The sequence below is a fragment of the Colobus angolensis genome, unplaced genomic scaffold (genome assembly GCF_000951035.1).
Source record: "Colobus angolensis palliatus isolate OR3802 unplaced genomic scaffold, Cang.pa_1.0 Scaffold185, whole genome shotgun sequence".
In the NCBI taxonomy this organism is placed as follows: Eukaryota; Metazoa; Chordata; class Mammalia; order Primates; family Cercopithecidae; genus Colobus; species Colobus angolensis.
In genome coordinates this window covers 12,515-30,811 of record NW_012114988.1, presented here as the reverse complement: position 1 = coordinate 30,811, position 18,297 = coordinate 12,515, and the positions used below count along the sequence as shown (strand labels likewise).

At 43.1% G+C, this 18,297-nt stretch overlaps 1 protein-coding gene across 1 annotated transcript in view; it reads right to left on the bottom strand.

Moving 5' to 3' along the window:
• Positions 1-16,579, bottom strand: part of LOC105510212 (neuroblastoma breakpoint family member 21-like) — a 31,755-nt gene extending 15,176 nt beyond the window's left edge. The window contains 7 exon segments of the mRNA XM_011939871.1: positions 339-404; positions 407-605; positions 1,027-1,076; positions 2,122-2,336; positions 3,174-3,276; positions 4,531-4,740; positions 16,453-16,579. Coding sequence (XP_011795261.1) covers positions 339-404; positions 407-605; positions 1,027-1,076; positions 2,122-2,336; positions 3,174-3,276; positions 4,531-4,740; positions 16,453-16,579 — 970 coding nt within the window.
• Between the last annotated feature and the right edge of the window lie 1,718 nt (positions 16,580-18,297).

Below are 18,297 nucleotides of genomic sequence, written 5' to 3'. Positions count from 1 at the left end.
AAAAGTGAATGAGGGTGGGAGGATCATCTGAGCCAATTCTCACACCTAAGCCTCCTGAGCAGTTGGGAGTATAAGGGCAAAGGAACATGCTTGGCTAATGTTTTGTATTCTTTGTAAAGATGGGTTTCACCATATTCTCCAGCCTGCTCTTGAACTCCTGAACTCAAATGATCCTCCCACTTGGGCCTCCCAAAGTGCTGCGAATATATGTGTGAGTCACCACCCCTAGTTCCATCCTAGTTTCTGAGTAAACCAATATGTACGTATACAGCCTGTCCTCACAATGGATCTCCCGTAGCCTAGACAGAGGTATGAGACACAAGGAAAATAGAGGCTACCTGGGAGAAGGTTTAGAGCATCCTGCCGTCCATCAGGAGACGATTCACGGTCTATAAGCAGAGTCAAGGGTCTTCCTTAAATGTGACTTTGGAGTTCTTGTGAGGCTGGTTGGACTCAGAAGGGCCATAGCTATTTGAACAACTGATGGTACATTCCTCCACTGAGTCCTCAGGGACTTCCTTTTCTTCTGCCTTCCGCACCTCCCTGATGAGGTGAGATAGAGATGCCAGAAGATTAAATACAGAGGGATTGGACCCCAGGGAGACCTAGCAGGTTTTGACAGGAGGCATTAAGACAGTGGTCACAGAAAGGAAACAGGAGGTTCCCTTTAAGAGGGAACAGGCAATCCTCTTCTCTCTGCAACAGAGCATGGCTGCCATGGGAGACAGAGAGGAAGAGAGCAACCGGTGTTCTTTTCACTGGATAGATAGGAGCTGAGAAAGATGAAGACTCAGCTATCCCTGTACAGTACAGAAATGACACTCACCACACACAGAGAAACACAACAGCTGCCACACCCTGAGTCTAAGTTGGTTTGAATTTCACATACTGTGGCCAAGGAAATGCAGGTTTGTGGCCCATTGTAGATGCCAGAGACAGGGTGTGCCTCCTACACCTTTTTCATATGTTAAAACCCATTACTTGCACCTGATTATTCAGTGTTACCTGGGGCACATAATTCCTTACTTACTCAGTGTCCTCAACGTTAACATCTTCATCCTCATCTTCAGCATTTTCTGTAAATACAGAAGTGTTCCTTCAGATATTTCCCACTTCACACTCTGCAGGCACAGTCACTCCAATGTGCACAGAGACACGGACAGTTTTATCTTTAAGAAAATGCCCTGCCATGGTTTACTGATCCATCAGGCAATTCTGATCTGGAGGGCCATCAGGCATTTCTGATCTGGAGGGCCACCATCAAGATGTGGCCAACATTGAAAAGACACTTTGCTCCCCATATCACTGGGGGACTTTCCCAGCCTCTCTCTGGAGTTTGGCAGCTGTCTCCATCATCCCATCACAAATCTGATTCCCAGATACAGACTTGGTGTCCTGTCACAGTTCGCATTTCTAACCTAATTCTTTCTCTTAGGATATGTCAAACTTGCCCCACAGTCGTCTATGCATCAGGAGACTTCACAGGCCCTCTATGTGGCCTCTGCTGTGTTATTCAGGGACATGCTTTCCATGGGGAATGCTCCAGTCTGAAGCACTTCCTACCACCGAATGCCCCCACATCAAGTGCCTTCTCCAACACCACATGCCGAGGGGCTTTATCTCATTTTCAAAAGCAGTCGTAAGTGTTCCCACATTTGGATGCTTCAGAACCTTGCAAAAGACAATGTGCCTGCCTCTGTAGATGGAGAGAGAGAATCTCACGAGGGAAAAATCACTCAATCACCGACAGTTACTAAGAACATTGTCAAAGACACAGCCTGGGAACCTTCATTCTTAGTCCAGAACTCTTTTCACTCTAACAGGCACCCTCCTGTCACAGCCTCCTTCCTCTCCTTTACAACTAGAGAGATGTTGCCTCTGGCTCCAAATACCATCTTCCATCAAGGAAAGAGGGACATTCGCAATACTGTGACCTCCAACCCCATGGCTTGCAGGGTTTCCCATCTCTGAACTCACCCAGGAAGTCCTGGTCATGTCATGGCCACATATATTTAGTGGAAAAAAACACCACCGATACAACTGTCATTGTGAAAGTACGGCGGTCTGGAATCTCTCATAAGTCGGGGGTTTTGGGTCATCATGGTCCTGTGGAAACTTTACCTGGGGTGAGCTTTTGGACGAGGTGCTGTGCCAGCCTACAGCCCTCGGCCAGCTGTTCTCGGAGGTCCCGCCCCTGAGAGTTGAGCGGCTCATCCGGAGTGAGGAGGGCCTGGAGATGCTGATTCTATGCGCGGGAGGCACCTCTCCCTTCCCGCAACTTCTCCCTTAACAGGCTCAGCTCTCGTTCCTGAGAGTGAACTAGGACTTTATATTGCCTAAGTTGAGATAATAGAGAAAATTTAACAGTGGAAAAGGGTGAGGGATGAGTTCAAATATTGCTACAGAGATTTCTGAGACAATGTCCTCAAGGAGACCTCCAAGGAGAAGGTCAGCACATGTTTAAAAAAATGTCTGTGGTCAAGAGAAAGAAGAAAATACAGTTTACAGGCTTCCTCTATATCAGAGAGGACTCCTGTAAGATCCTCGACGATGTTCCGTTCATCTTTCCCTTCTGTAAACAAAAGCAGGTGTCTTCCTTATTCGCTTTCAAAAAGACGTCCATCCTTTCAGTTCCTCACTCTGGCCATGGACATTTCCATGTGAAAATACACATAGTGCATCTCGCAGTCACTAGATACAAAGCCATGGACAGAAATGAGGCCAGGTGCAGATGGGGCCAATTGAAAAGATGAAAGAAGAAAACAATGACAGGTTCCAGAAGGCAACATTGATTGAGGGAAAGGATAAGAAGCTGCAGTCAGTCAGGAGGTGATTCTGACTAAGGGTAAGTGGGGTGGTGATGGCGCACCATTTTGATTACACTCAATGCTATGCTGGGTGGTTCCCACTCCCTTAGTTAATTTTGTGTTATGCAAATTTCACCTCATCAATTACTTCTTTCAAAAAGAGAAATCAAGGCTCTGAGAAACAACTGCAACCCATAACTTATTATTATCCTTGTTCTCTGTTTCATCAATCTTTGTGTGTTGTGAGCCTGCCATGGCAATTCCTGCTCTTCCCCAGACCCAGCTTAGCTCTTACTTCAACCCGCCCAGCTGCTCTGCTTCAGAGATTTACACACCTGCCCACCTGCATGCATAGGGCCCCCTCACCTGAGCTCCTCAGCTTGCCTGAGCTGCTCTGCAAGATTCTCCTCCTTGAACTGAAGCTCATCCCGCAGCATAGATTTTAGGAGGTCTTTGCACTCTTCACACTCTGAGAAAAGACAGACATACTGGCCTCAGTGAAAAGCTGAACACACAGCGGTGGTCACTGCCTACAGGGCAGGAGCCAGGTCCATCCCAAGGACATAACTGTCCCCAGCACCAGGCTCTACGTAGGGAACTCCACCTCTTTACTCTTTAGTCTCCCGACTTTATGGCATCTCATCCTCCAAAACTTACAGATGAAGAAAGAGAAACTGAGGGACAGACAGGACAAGCTACTTGGATGGAGCCCAGATGACAGGCCCAGGGTTCCTGTTCTGCACACTGCACTGCTACTTCCACATATCCTTGGGTGGGAACTTTCTTCCTCTTTAGGAACAAAAGCCTGTTTCCCAGGAAGCAGGACTTCCCTCACACCAGGGTATTCTCTTCCTTTGTTTGTTTGTTTATTTTTTGAGGAGTCTGGTCCTGTCGCCCAGGCTGGAGTGCAATGGCGTGATCTTGGCTCACTGCAACCTCTGCCTCCTGGGTTCAAAGGATTCTCCTGCCTCAGCCTCCCAAGTAGCTGGGATTACACGTGCCCACCACCACGCTCAGCTAATTTTTGTAATTTTCGTAGAGACAGAGTTTCTCCATGTTGCCCAGGCTGGTCTCAAACTCCTGACCTTGTGATCCAGCTGCCTCAGCCTCCCAAAGTGCTGGGATAACAAGACTGAGCCACCTTCCACAGCCCCTACTCCCTGCTCTTGATGCTGTCGGTTATAGATACCACAGGTTCTATTAGGAGCAGACTCCTCTTGACGCCCCTCACAGCGGGTACTGTGTACTATCACCAAATTTCCCTCAGGGTCCCTAGAACAGAGCTTTGCCTATTGGGCCTCAACAGAAGCTTGAACTGAATAAAAGTTCACTAGCCCGAGACATTTAGAACAACAGAATAGATGTTATTTGTCTGCCGGATCTTATATGGTACAGAGAGGATTCTTGAAAACATGATTTAGCCTCTTGGAGAAAACAGGTCATTCTGTGCCTGTGTCTGAAACCATAACTGAGATTTTAACTCTAGGTCCATCCCCACCTGACTGCAAACATGGAAAGTTTCAAAATACTTTGGTACCTCTGTCTTCCAATTTTATACCTCTGTCTTCCAATTTTAACAAAATGTGAAAATACCCATTTCTAATTTCGTAGAAGTACGGAAAGGATTACATTACTTCTGATGGAGAGAGAATTCAGTTTCTCAGAGAGAAGACAGGACATCCATCATTCATCACTTTCGTGATGGTGAGCCTATGGAACTTACTGTAAGTGTTCTGCCCCTTGGCCAGAAAGTAGGCCACTTGAGTTACAAGAAATTTCTCTTTGGTGTTTATGAACTGATGTTTGTTCTCCGTCCGCTGGGGGTGCAATTTCTCGTTGATTTCTAGAGTGTTCATCTCTGCCTTCTTACTGGACCAAGGGCCCAGAGATACCACCATGCTGACATGTGTGGCAGAAGACGTGGAGTCAGGGACTGGGGAGAAGAAACCCAAACACATGATGGGTTAATAACTGGTGAAATCAAATAGGTTGAATCAGGACTGAGGGATGTCAGTAACTGAAATTCTTAACTTACTGTTGAGAAAAACGAGACCAGTCCCCACAGCACTTTAGGATCCTTAACCACAAAAACAAGGTTCGAGGTGTCTGAGTTCAGAGCTAAGGCACTGCCAGTCGCTCAGAGTCTCACAAGAGTGAGGAAGATTGTGGCCAGCGTGCCAGGTAACGGTCTGCAGTTGCAATAACAGAATTAGAAGGTGGGGGTGTCATGGAATCTTAGGAGCCTGCATTCCAATTGCCCCGGCTTGGCTGAAACACAGGCACCCTGGTCTCACCTGAGGGTCACCACCAATGGGCTCATTCCTTCAGCATTCACTCTCAATATTCATGTACTTTTGTGACAATGCCACAGACCCATCTCTTTCCCAATACATCTAAGCACATTCCTCACTGTTTATCTCTTGTCTGTACAACATCATCAAGGCAGAAACAGTTTCCCAACAGGTTATATTTTCTTAATGACCGTCATGAAGTCACCCCACCTGCTCTAAGTTAAAACCGATCTTAAGCCTTTTCTACAAGTGTCAGATATGAAACTTTTAGCCTGCACTGATATCCTCTGCATCTTCTGCAGTTTTTTCTCTATCCACTAGAAAGTGAATGAATAATTCATTTTTAAAAAATGTTTTCTTTCCTGTCTCAGTATTCTTCTTGCTGCATCTCATTGTTACGTTGATTTCTTTTTTCTTACTGGGGCACCATCTTGGCTTTCACTACACTCTAGACCAGTTTGACATCCCTATGTCCAAAGCTCTTCCTCTATGTGGGTTGATTTGTATTTTAATGACACTGAGCACCACATTTCATACTTGTCAATTGTGGATGTCATTCGAGTGCCTCAAGAGCTCTTTTCAAGGTATCAAGTGATCAAACTCATGTATATAGAGATCTCCTGAAAGCATGTATGACCATCTATCTTAGGAAGTTTCCTAAACCTGATGCTATTTGGTTGTTTCCCTTCTGTTTTCCCATATACAGGAAAGAACAGGGCCATGAGCGGTTCTTATGGAATATGTTTTGATATATATTTTGTTGAGTTGGACTCACATCATTCATTTTTGGTTTCATTTCACTAACAGAACATGGCAAGATCAAGGTTGTGGTCAGGGTTGGTTGGTGATCCTCAGTGGTGCAGCAGAAGGTGAGTTTGAGATGAGAGGAATGAGTAGGAAAGAGCAATCCCCTGAGCCACCTCCTCACTTTCTCAGCTTCCATCCCCACCAAGCTTTTGTGAGCCTGGAACTTGGGAGACTGTTCTGTAGCCCAGCTCTCCTAGGATTGGCTGCTGGACTTGCCTGAGTTGTGGGTGCACTGGGTGTGATCCTGGGCCGCTCAGCATTCATGTGGAAGTGAAGGAAGGAGGACTGGATCAATCCCATTTGAAGGCGTGCCTCACTGCAGCCCGCACTGTCCTCCAATGACACTGTAAGGATACTGCTTTGAGATGTATCAACAGCTTTAAGTAAATGTATTTTCCGGCTTCTGGGAGACCTGACGTTCTATGTCATAATGAAAATCTGTCAAGTTTCTTCATTTTAAAAATGATAAAACTGCAGGTTCACAAAGTTACATGGCTTACTTGAGGTCACACAGGGATGAGTTTTCAGCACTGCCAGTAAAAGCAATCAGTCATTATTTAGTCAGTATTCCTAGGATCCATATAATTCAGTAAATATTCCCATAAATATTTAGTAGATATTCACTGACCAATTCGTACAAGGCATTTTGCTCAAAACTGTGCTCATATTTGGACGTTGTATCTTCACCATAATGCTTAAGGTAATGCTATTATCCATACGTAACAGGTAAGAAACCTGAAGAAGAGGGATAGCAAATCATGTATTTGGACATATTTCCATTTTTTGGTTTTTGTGATGCTGGAAGAATGACCAGAATGAGTCACAGGGAGAGTAAACATACCTGGATTATTTTCCAGGACAGAGGTGTGCCCTCCTAGCGTACTGGGACCAAAATTCTCAAGTGTCCGAAACCTTGCTTTAATATTATGGGAAATAACCTCTATCACCTGAATTTCCCTGAAACTTTGGAATATACAAGAGAAGTATGAGACTTGGGTCTTCCCTTGGCTGTTTAATTCACTCTTCCATGGAATACCAATGGTTCTCATTAAGACTTTTGCCTTTTTATAACCACAGTGTATGTTTTATGGAGATGATTTTACATTTTGCTCTATATAGAAAGAATAAATATGAGCAATGGTTTAGGTTTTATGCCCTGGACTTAATATTTTTCTGATTCCCCTATTGAGATTAAATTCTCATGGAAATAGAAAAATACTTATGATTTCTCATAAGGCCAAGTTTGTTATTAGTTTGAGTTTTTGAAGATGAAGCACAAACCTTGGATTTTACCTTTGTCTGTCCCCATCAACACCACTCATTCTCTCTCAGTATGACCTGGACTTGCCCCTGCACTTACCCCCGTCCTGCTGAAGCATCTCCATGCACTGTCCAATTCCATCAGTGACTCAGGCTCCTCCCAAGGCTCCCTGAAATGGACCCAGGGATCAGGACGTCAGACACATTCCTTTCCATCTGGGCCAGCATCCCAGGGAAAACCTTCATGAACATCACGTCAGCTGAGCTTGGTGTCCTGGTTGGCAAAGACCAGTCAAGCCTTTTTTGTGAATGGGCTGACACTGGGGGCTAGAAATGTACTGTGGTCCCGGACTCACTGCTGCAGGATGGGGAATTGACCGTGGATCTTCAAACGAAGAGCATCGGTGGAGCCCCCACCTTCAATGTCACTGGCACCATGACTGCCAAGATGCTAGGCCTGCTCATGGGCAAAGAAGGTGTCCACGGCAGTTTCACCAACAATAAATATTCTGAAATGGCCTCCCTCCTTCAGCGTTCCCAGTACTGACCTCCTTTGTTCCTTCCCCTCAACCGCTCCCCACAGTTTGCCCTCCTTTCCTTCTCATACACACACATATACTATTTTAATTTCGGGGGCCATTACCCCACACCCCTCATTGCTGCCAAAACCACATCGGCTGGGGGCCAGGGATAGATGGACAGACACCTTCCCCTACTCATACCCCTCCTGTGTGTGGTTGGAAAACTTTTTTGTTTTGAGGGATGTTTTTATGAATAAAAAAGATTCTACTAATTAAATAACTGTTCGTATGTGGGCATACTGTTTGAATCTGTATTCTTTTACTTTGATATATTTATGAATACTTACACGAGTACTACCGTTTTAAAATTACTGTAGCTTTAATATCAGGTTTGATGTCTAGCAGAGTAAGTCCTCTAACTTATTGCTTCTTCAAGACCAACTTGCCTATTCTAGGTTCTTTGATTTTCAAATACATTTTGAAATTAGCTTTTAAATTTCTCTAAAATCTCCTACTAGAAATATTAATCAGAATTGTGTTGATGTAATATGCTAACAACATGGAATCTTCCAATCAATGAAAATGACATATATTTCTCTATTTAGCCGTCTTTCATTTTTCTCACCAATTGCTTTTAGGGGCCTTGTACCTGCTTCACTGTATATATTCTTAAGCATCTAATGATTCCGGCTATTAATCTTTATTACGTTTTATTGCATTTCATTTTCTAGCTGCTAATTGCTAGTATGGAGAAATTAAGATGATGAAATCAATGTTATTAAGTTATAATTTAGGTACAACAGATTGCATCACTTTAAAATGTGTAATTCAATGCATGTTTACAAATGCATACACTAATGGAACTACTGCCACAACCAAGATAGAGGAATTTCCCTACACCCCAAAGTTTCTTGTATCCCTTTGCACTTCATCAGTCTTTCAAACCTCAGCCCCAAGAAGTCGCTGCCACTTCAGGTCCATTTCCTTTTTAACCATTTTCTAGAAATGAAATTATACCTGTGTTCTTTTGTGTCTGCCTTCTTTCATGCATCAACGGAATTTTAAAATCCATCCATATGAGTATTTGCATCAAGAGTTCATGCCTTGTAATTGCTGAGTAGTATTCCTTTGTGTGGCTCTACCATGTTTGTTTATCCTTTCACCTGTTATTGGACATTTCTATCCTCCATGTTTGGGCTAGTATGAAGAAACTACCATGAGCATCCATACATGGCAGGCCAGGTCTCACTACCACAGGCCTCTTAACAACTGTTTCAGTACCGACTGAGTGGTTCAGTAAAATATTAAGAGGAAACAAACAAACAAACAAAAGCCAGTGCCCTTATACAAAGGCTGGAATGTAACAAAAGCCCACCAAGAGTTTTGCCTAGGATTTTCCTGAGCCTTAAAGCATGACAAAATTACGAAGGCACTCTTAAAAGGAGTCATTTAGCATTAAACAAGTTTTATTGGGGGTCTGAAGAAACTCCCCAGGCCTCCACGAACAAGTGTATTGGAGATCTGAAGAAAGTCCCCAAACCTCTGTGATTCAGCAGAAGACAAGATAAGGGTCCCCAGCACCTAGACCCATTTAGATTAAGTGAACTGACTGAGGCTCCAGAGGAAGGTCTTCAGAACTCAGAACTTAGCTCTAGATTAAAAGAAGTTAATCACTTATGTATTTAGATGAATGCAACTTCCATATACACATATAGCTTAGAAGGTACATAAGCTCAGGAAAACTTTGTAATTTTGACTTGGTGTGGTGATAATTTCCAGGCCTTTTCCCTGTAACCAGTTGCAGAAGCAAAAACTCTCTTCCTCCCCACTTCATCAGCATCTCCTCCCTGGGCCCCGAGACATAGCAGCCTGCCCCTCAGTTTAGTCTGGAAACACACTCACATCGTTGTGCAGACACAGTATGTAAATTCCTAGGAATGGAAGGACTGTCCATCTGATTTGTATATGTTTAACCTTTAAGAAACTGTTAGACTTTCAAAGGAGTCATACCATTTTTCATTCCTACAAGTATAACACTTCAAGTGCTTTATATCCTCACCAACATGTGCTTTCAGCCTTAATTTTAGCCATTCTCATGGATATGTACTAGTATCTCATTGTTGTATTGATTGATCTCCCTGATGACTAAACAGTAGAGCATCTTTTCCTATGCTAATTGAACATTCATGTATCTTCTTTTCTGAAGTATCTATTCAAGTCTTTAGAGAAACTGTTTCATTGTGCTTTAATCAGACTGTTATATACATATTATACACACACACACACACACACACATATACACACACTCTAAAAAAACATTTCTTGGAGATAAATATGATATCTCCTATATTGTAGTTTCCTTTTATGTTCTCTTAATGTTCCCTATTTGGAGATAATGATAGATAATCTTCAAAAAGGTGAGTGTATATATACATATATATATATATATGGGTTGTATACATACATATGTCCTAAGAATCATTAATTAGACATATATTTGAGTATCTATTTCTGGATTCTCTCTTCCCTTCCACTGATATATATTCTATTTTGTTTTCAACAAAACACATGATTTTCATAGCTGCAGAGTAATTCTGGAAATAGGTAGTGAATTCATTCACCATTATTCTCTTATAATATTGCTCCTTTATTATTCTTGATCATTGACATTACCATATAAATAGTAGAATCAACTTGTAATTTTCTACCACAATGCTGCTTGGAATTTTTATTAGAATTGCATTGGATCTGGAAATCAATTGATGAAAAGCTGACTTTTTAAACATAACTCTTCTGATCCATGACAAGGTTTATCTCCCCACTAATTTAATTCTTTCATAATTTCTTAAAGCAATTTTTTGTAGTTTTTGGTGTACTGGCTGTACATAAATTTTGTTGATTTTCTTTCTTTCTTTCTTCTCTCCCTCCCTCCTTACCTCCCTCTTTCTTTCCTTTTTCTTTTTTTGAGACAGAATCTCGCTCTGTTACCCAGGCTGGAGTGCAGTGATGCGATCTCAGCTCGCTGCAACCTCTGCCTCCCAGGTTCAAGTGATCCTCCTGTCTCAGCCTCCCGAGTAGCTGGGACTACAGGTACATGCCACCACACCCAGCTAATTTTTTGCATTTTTAGTAGAGACTGGGTTTCACCATGTTACGCATGATGGTCTCAATCTCTGGACCTCATGATCTGCCCACCTCAGCCTCCCAAAGTGCTAAGGTTACAGGTGTCAGCCACTGCGCCCAGCCTGTTGAATTTATTTATAAGAAAACATGTATTTAGATGTTACTTTAAATGACACTTTTTTTTTTTTTTTTGAGATGGAGTCTCGCTTTGTCGCCCAGGCTGGAGTGTAGTGGCGTGCTCTTGGCTCACTGCAAGCTCCGCCTTCCGGGTTTACGCCATTCTCCTGCCTCAGCCTCCCGAGTAGCTGGGACTACAGGCGCCTGCCACCACGCCCGGCTAGTTTTTTGTATTTTTAGTAGAGATGGGGTTTCACCATGTTAGCCAGGGTGGTCTCGATCTCCTGACCTTGTGATTCACCCGTCTCGGCCTCCCAAAGTGCTGGGATTACAGGCTTGAGCCACCATGCCCGGCCATGACACTGTTTTTTACTTCATTTTCAAAATGCTCGTTGCTAGTACACAGAAATACACAAGACTACTTATACTGAGCTTATATTCTGTAACATTATCAAACTCACTAATTAATTTTGGTAGATTTTTGTAGATTTCTAGGATTATTACCATACACAGCCATTATTTGTGAATAAAGACAACTTCAATTCTTTCTTTTCAATCTTTTCAATACTTTTATTTATTTTTCTTACCTTATTGCATTGATTTAGATCTCTACTATAATGCTGAATTGAAAGTGTACCAACAGATATTCTACTTTTTTCTCTGATTTAAAAGAAAAGCATGCAATTTTATGCCATTTAATATAATGTTACCTGTGAGTTTTTTTCAAATCTATCCTTAATGGGGTTGGAGGTGTTGCCTTCTGTTCTTATCCTGCTGAGAGTTTTCTGGGGTTTGTTTTTATAAAAATCATGAAAAAAGTTTTCAATTTTGCCAAATGCTTTTACTGTGTATGATAAGGTTATCCTACGGTTTTTCTCTTTTGCCCTGATAATATACAAAATTATATTTTTTAAATACAAAAAAGATTTCTTGAATCAAGCCAGGACAGTTTTTTTAATTATAAAATTTAACAAATATATCGAAATATAAATTACAGGCAATTTAGATTAAAGTATAATGAAGTATATTAAAGTGTATAAGTAAAGTGTATAATTTTAAAAGCTTGAGCACAGTATACACAACTCAAAGAGAAATGACAGAAAATACTAAGGATTCCTCAGCATATGTGATTTATCTTGGTGAATGTTCTATGTGAGTCTGAGAAGAGTTATTTGTTAGCTGTTCTTAGATGTATTTTGCTTAAATGTCAACTTGGCTAACTTGTGTCATTGATTGTGCGAATTAATTTTGTTCTAGTGGGCACGAAAATTACTGTCTGATCACTTTGGACTTATGTGGACTTGGTTTATGTTTTATTAAAATGAATTCATGGAAAGCCCGTAGCATTTCCCAAGACCCTCTAATTTGGCAATCACCAATCCAGCACTTTGTGGATTTTGTCAGGGTTTGGTTTTAGGCTTTACTAGGGTTGGTCTAGAACAGGCCTTACTGTAAAGTGTGACACTTATTCCTAAAGCACAGTCCTTCTAGTGTTTCAGTTGGATACCCGGGTGCTAATGAGGTGTGCGCGAGTTCTTCCCACCCTGGATGGCACAAACTCCATCATCCATTCCCCAACCCTCCTCCACCTCAAGTACCTCTGGTCCAAACTCAATTTGATAGCAGCCACCCCCTGTTAAATCTGTTTGTCTTTTCCTTGTGCGGGTACAGTCCCATCCTTGATAAGTATGCACATGGACCCCCTCATGGACTTCGACAGCTGCCCCTCTGAACAGCTGTCTCCTCATTGCTGCCCTGCCCCACAGACTGCAGTTGCTTCAGTGGACTTGAACTCTGATCTCTGCCTTCTCACCTCAGTGGGGCTGTCCTGCTCTGAGTGGACTCCAGCCCACGTTGTAGCTGCTGAAAAATTCTCCCTAAAGAACTAGGAAATCATGGGGCTTCCCCCTTAAGTTTCCTGTTGTACTGCCTGTTGTCCACTGAACACAATTTTACGGTTGTTTATGGAGGCAAGATAAGTCTCATATGATTTATTCTAACAGAAACAAGGAGAAATCTGTTATACTTTTTAATTACTGTGTCTTTATAATATTATGGTAGAATCCTAAGATGACCCCCAGTGATCTTTGTTCTCATATAATCAATTCTTCCTGAGTGTAGACAAAAGTCAGTGATGAGATATGACTCCTGTGATTCTGTTACAATTTATGGCAAAAACAAGTTAGCAGATGTAATCGAGATCTCAGATCAGTCAAATTTAATATAGAGAGATGATCTTAAGAGCTTGACCAAATGAAGGTGAGTTCCTTGCGGGGACTGAGGTCTTCCTGGAGAGATGTGAAGTGCAGGAGGGTTTCCATGCAGGGCGATTCTCCTCTTCTGGCTGGAGGAAGCATGTATTAGGAACATGGGAGGCCTCCAGGAGCAGCGAGAGGCCCCTGGCTGACAGTCAGCAAGAAAACAGAGATCTCAGTTCTACAGTCATAAGGAACTGAACAACTGACAACCTGAGGAAACTAGAGAGCAAGTTCTTCTCCAGAAACTCCAGAAAGAAACTCAGCCTAATTTCAGCCTGTGAGGCCCTGAGAAGAAGACCCAGCTAATCCAGGCCTCAACTTCTCATCTGTGGATACTGCAAGAAAATAAATCAGTCTTACTTTAAGCCTCTAAAAGTTACCAGTAATTTAGCATGCAGCAATGGAAAATTAATACAAACAAAATGGAGAAGACGCTGGAGTGGGGACAAAAATGAAACGGTGGGAGAGGGACGCCTGTATGCTGATACGGTTGATGCCTGTACGGTTGAATTGGGTCTACCATTCCTCATATAATTAGCTTTGGTCTATTAAGGTGCATAGCTACACACAAATATTGGTACTGGGTTGAATCCAGGGGAGTAAGATATTGCATTCTTCAGAGTAGACCAGAACACTCTGAATTTGGGGTCACTCGATCATAAGTCATATAGCAGGTCCCTCTGGGAAGCCCTAGAGGAAGATTTACAGGATACACTTGAAACAACATTGAAGGCTTCTTTGTTCCCCAGAGGGACCCGATCTCCTCTCAGTTAAGAAGCTCCAAGTCTCTGAACTGGATGCCAACTTATAAATTTCCACTATACTGACTCCATCAAGCTTCTGTCCTCAGAAGTAGAGTTTATCAATAAAAGATGGACTCATGGGAGTCTAGGCATTTATTCTCCTATTTTATATAAATCAGTTAATGTGCATGAACAAAACAGACTTTGAAGAAAGAAAGTCACAGTTGCCACAGGAAAACAGCTTCGACATCCTCATCAGTCATCAGGGGTGTTCTGTTGGGAGGACTTGATATGAGGCTTTCCTCATCATGGGCTAGTACAGACTCGGGGGAAATGTCACCAAGTCCTCAATTCGGAGTGTAGCAGGCGGCGCTGTTGATTCGCTATGCCTCCTGCTGCTGGAGATGCAAGTAGTGCATTTTCATGGCCACCACAGGTGCCCTTAGGTCAGCATTCTTCAGAGCCAGAATCCAACAAGCCACTGAAGCTCTGAGTATTTCCCTTTCCTCAGTCACCCACATAAATGACTTCAGGTCCTTCAAGGGGAGGCCTGGAAGAAGATTTACAGCATACACTTGCGGCACCATTGAAGGCTTCACTCTTCCTCAGGGGATCCATCTCCCCTCAGTCAAGAAGCTCCAGGTAGCTCAACTGGATGTCAGGTCATAAATTCCCACTATGGTGACTCCATCAGGTCTCTGTCCTCAGAACTAGAGCTTTTCTAATTATTACAAAAGTTCATTTCTTACTAGATTTCTCATCCATTACATTCCCAGACACTCACAATGATTAGTAACCACCACATATCCCTCTCAAGGAAATCCATCCTGCCTTGTCTCTACATGGCCAAGTCCCACGGCCTGTCCTCTACTCTTCCAGAACCCTGTTCTTCTCACTCACAGCAGCGAGGGCAAATCCATGCAGCATCTCCCGCCATGACCTCCAGTTTGCAGACGGTAGGTACCACAGGAACTTGACAGTCACGCCACTGTTCCCCTCATCTGTGCATTTCTTAATGCCTTGGTGAGGAGAATGTCTCTCATCTTCCTTGATGGGAGCTAAAGGAACAAAGGTAAATAATGCTATGGGACCCATTGAGAACTGGGGCTATGGAAGAGTGACCACTGAAGTAACAGACAGATGCAGCTATTGCCAGATACTCAGTGCCAGAGCAGGGAGGGAGCGGGAAGAAATACAGACCTCACCTTCCTCTCACGTCTAGGCTCCATCAGGTGCCTCCCATTGCTAAACCTAACTAGAAGTGTGTACGCAGGGGAGCCAAGGATGCATTCTAGAAGGGACAAGCACCAAGTGGCATAAGACAGGATGGAAATTAGTGGAGGGTGGATCTGTGGGAAGCAGGAGGGGATGTTACGGGGAAACAAAAGGAGAATACTAGCTCATAATGCTAGGTGACACTAACATTCCAAAGTCTGTGCTCATATTCAGAAAACAAAATTCAGCATCAAGTACTAAACCAGGAGTCAAGATACTGTATTTTCAACTGCTGTTCCAACAGCTGTAGTATAAAGGGCCAGTTTATGTCATGCCTTTCTAATTTGACCCAAAGTGCCAGGTGGCATTGGGGCTGGCACAGCCTTGATCAATTATGTGTTGGAGAGTACACAGAGACTGCCAGGCTGAGGGAAGACATAAGAGAACAGAAGAGATGCTCTCAGGGAAGAAGAGACCACACGGCCCCAGAGTCAGGGGCAGCATCAGCCACTGTCGGATGCTCATTTTCCCAGACAGAGCCCACAAGCCTCAGCCATGCTGTGCTTTGCAAGACGCTTCTTCACTTTTTCAATAAACCTGCCTGAATTGAAGCTGACGGGGATTTATTTCTCCTTCATCATCAACGAAATTCTTCACCGCAACAATCTCCAATGAATTTTGGGCACAGCAGGCAGGCCCATCCCTGCTTCTGTTCCACTGTGTCCCCTGTAGCTTGAAAAGGAGGACGTACTGAACTACCACCAAATGTTCCTCTGGCTCTGATATTCTATTATTCTGGTTTCTTTTTGACTACTTTGTTTTTGGAAGCAGGCTTCCTAAGGCATCCAGTTGAACAAACTTTGTCTACTGTGTCCAGGCATTCCTGGTGGCATTTCAGATAAGACACTCTTGGGTTGCTGCACTCACAACCACTGAACCAATTCTGTGACCATCTGTTTCATGGCCACATGTTTGTTCATTTTATATGTACATAAAGAGAAGGGACAGACAGCAAACTTCCATGTTATAAACTGTATCATCTTAAAAAGGAAACAAGGCAACACTTTGCAATAAAACCATAAGATGCTTTAAATTTAAGCTTAATGCAATCAAGAATGCCCATAAAATTCCTATCTAAAGAATGTTTAGAAAATTGCTGAACAAGGGACATCATCATTTAAAGTGATATGAAGAAACCTTCTCAGCTAAGCATATGGGCTAGGTTAGAGAGAAAGATAGAGGACCCATCTCTACCCTGGAAAAACTACTGGTAGCATCTTTCAAAAAGCTCTCTGTGTTTGAGTACGCACCTTCATCCACAGGCTCACATTTGATCCCAACTGGCGGCTGCTTCTTGGCATTAACATTGGATTCCCTACTAATAAATCTTACCAAGATCTGAGTTTCTGCAGACATGATATTATTTTGTTTGGCCATCCTTATCTTCAAGGGTAACCAAGAAGGAACAAGGAATTTATTTACCTCCTCAACGGTAAACGTCAGGGTAAAGGATTTACCAATGACACACTTTCTTTTTTTTTTTTTTTTTTTTTTTTGAGACGGAGTCTCGCTCTGTCGCCCGGACTGGAGTGCAGTGGCCGGATCTCAGCTCACTGCAAGCTCCGCCTCCCGGGTTTACGCCATTCTCCTGCCTCAGCCTCCTGAGTAGCTGGGACTACAGGCGCCCGCCACCTCGCCCGGCTAGTTTTTGTATTTTTAGCAGAGACGGGGTTTCACCGTGTTAGCCAGGATGGTCTCGATCTCCTGACCTCGTGATCCGCCCGTCTCGGCCTCCCAAAGTGCTGGGATTACAGGCTTGAGCCACCGCGCCCGGCCGACACTTTCTTACTATGACACCAGGGCTGCCTATGCCTGTTCACTACAGTGCCCTTTGTGCCCTGACAGAAGCTCATGCTGGTCCCAGGATTTCTTATACGATTAACCGCCTTCCTCAATCCCAACTTCACGCTGGTGGTGATGACAGGTGTCCTGTATCCCATGCTCATGTCCCTGAAGTCATCAGCCTGTCTCCAGTTAGAAAAAATTACATGTATATAGACAGGCCTCTTTGGAAGTAGCAAAAGCTTTCTCACCTTCATACATTAAGGGCTGGAATGTACAATAGTATAAACACTTTGGGGAAAAATGTCTGGCATCTTCGTACAGAACTAAACAACTACGTACTCTATGACTCAGTAATTCCTAGGCATTTATTCAAGGGAAATTAAAACATATGTCCAGAAAATGATTTATACAAAATGTTCATAGCACTTTTATTCAAAATAGGAAAAACTAGAAACATTCAAGCATCTGTCAATACCAGAATGGATCAATAAACTGTGATACACTCATTCCATGGAAAGGCTAAAGGGACAAACTGTTGACACACAAAACAACACGGATGAATCTCAAAAACATTTTGAGTGCACTAGGAGCCATACACAAAAGAGTGTGAGGAAAAAAGATAAATAACTATGGTCTCAGGAAATGCAGAGCAGAGAGCCCAGAGGGAAAGACTCAGAGGACTGCGGGTCGGTCCCAGGCTGTGGATCCTAATTAAGAAACTCCTGTTGGATTTTGCCCAGCTCCATTTCCAAACTATTGTGGGTCAGTGACTTCTTTATCCCTTCCTTGTTCCCTCATTTGGAACTAGAATCACTGTAGTTGTTATTCCATGTCTGTCCCGTCATTTCACATTAGGGGCAGATAAGCTGTTCGTTCAGTTTCACAGGACGACGGAGGAAAGGGAATTATGTCAAGGATCTGTACCGAATGGACACCCTCAGAAGCCTCATCCACACCTGGTGTGGATGTTTTAAATGGGATTTTACACTTTTCATCTGATGTGGTCTTCATGACATTTTTCATGTTGAACTAATGCTTTCATGACATGAGATTGGGAAACCTTAGGGGAGAGGGTGAATGCATTTCGCAGTTGGGGGAATGTGAATATTGCGGTACATGGAATTTCTGAAATGGTCCCCAAACATGCCACACCCTTGTCTCTAAAGCCCGTTAAGGTGATGAGACACCATTCCTGTGATTATGTTGTTATATGCCAGTTATATGACTTTAAGCTGGTGAGGTTACCTGCATGAACTGGATCTAATCACATCACTCCATACATGACAACTTTCTGGGGCTGGTTGGAGAAG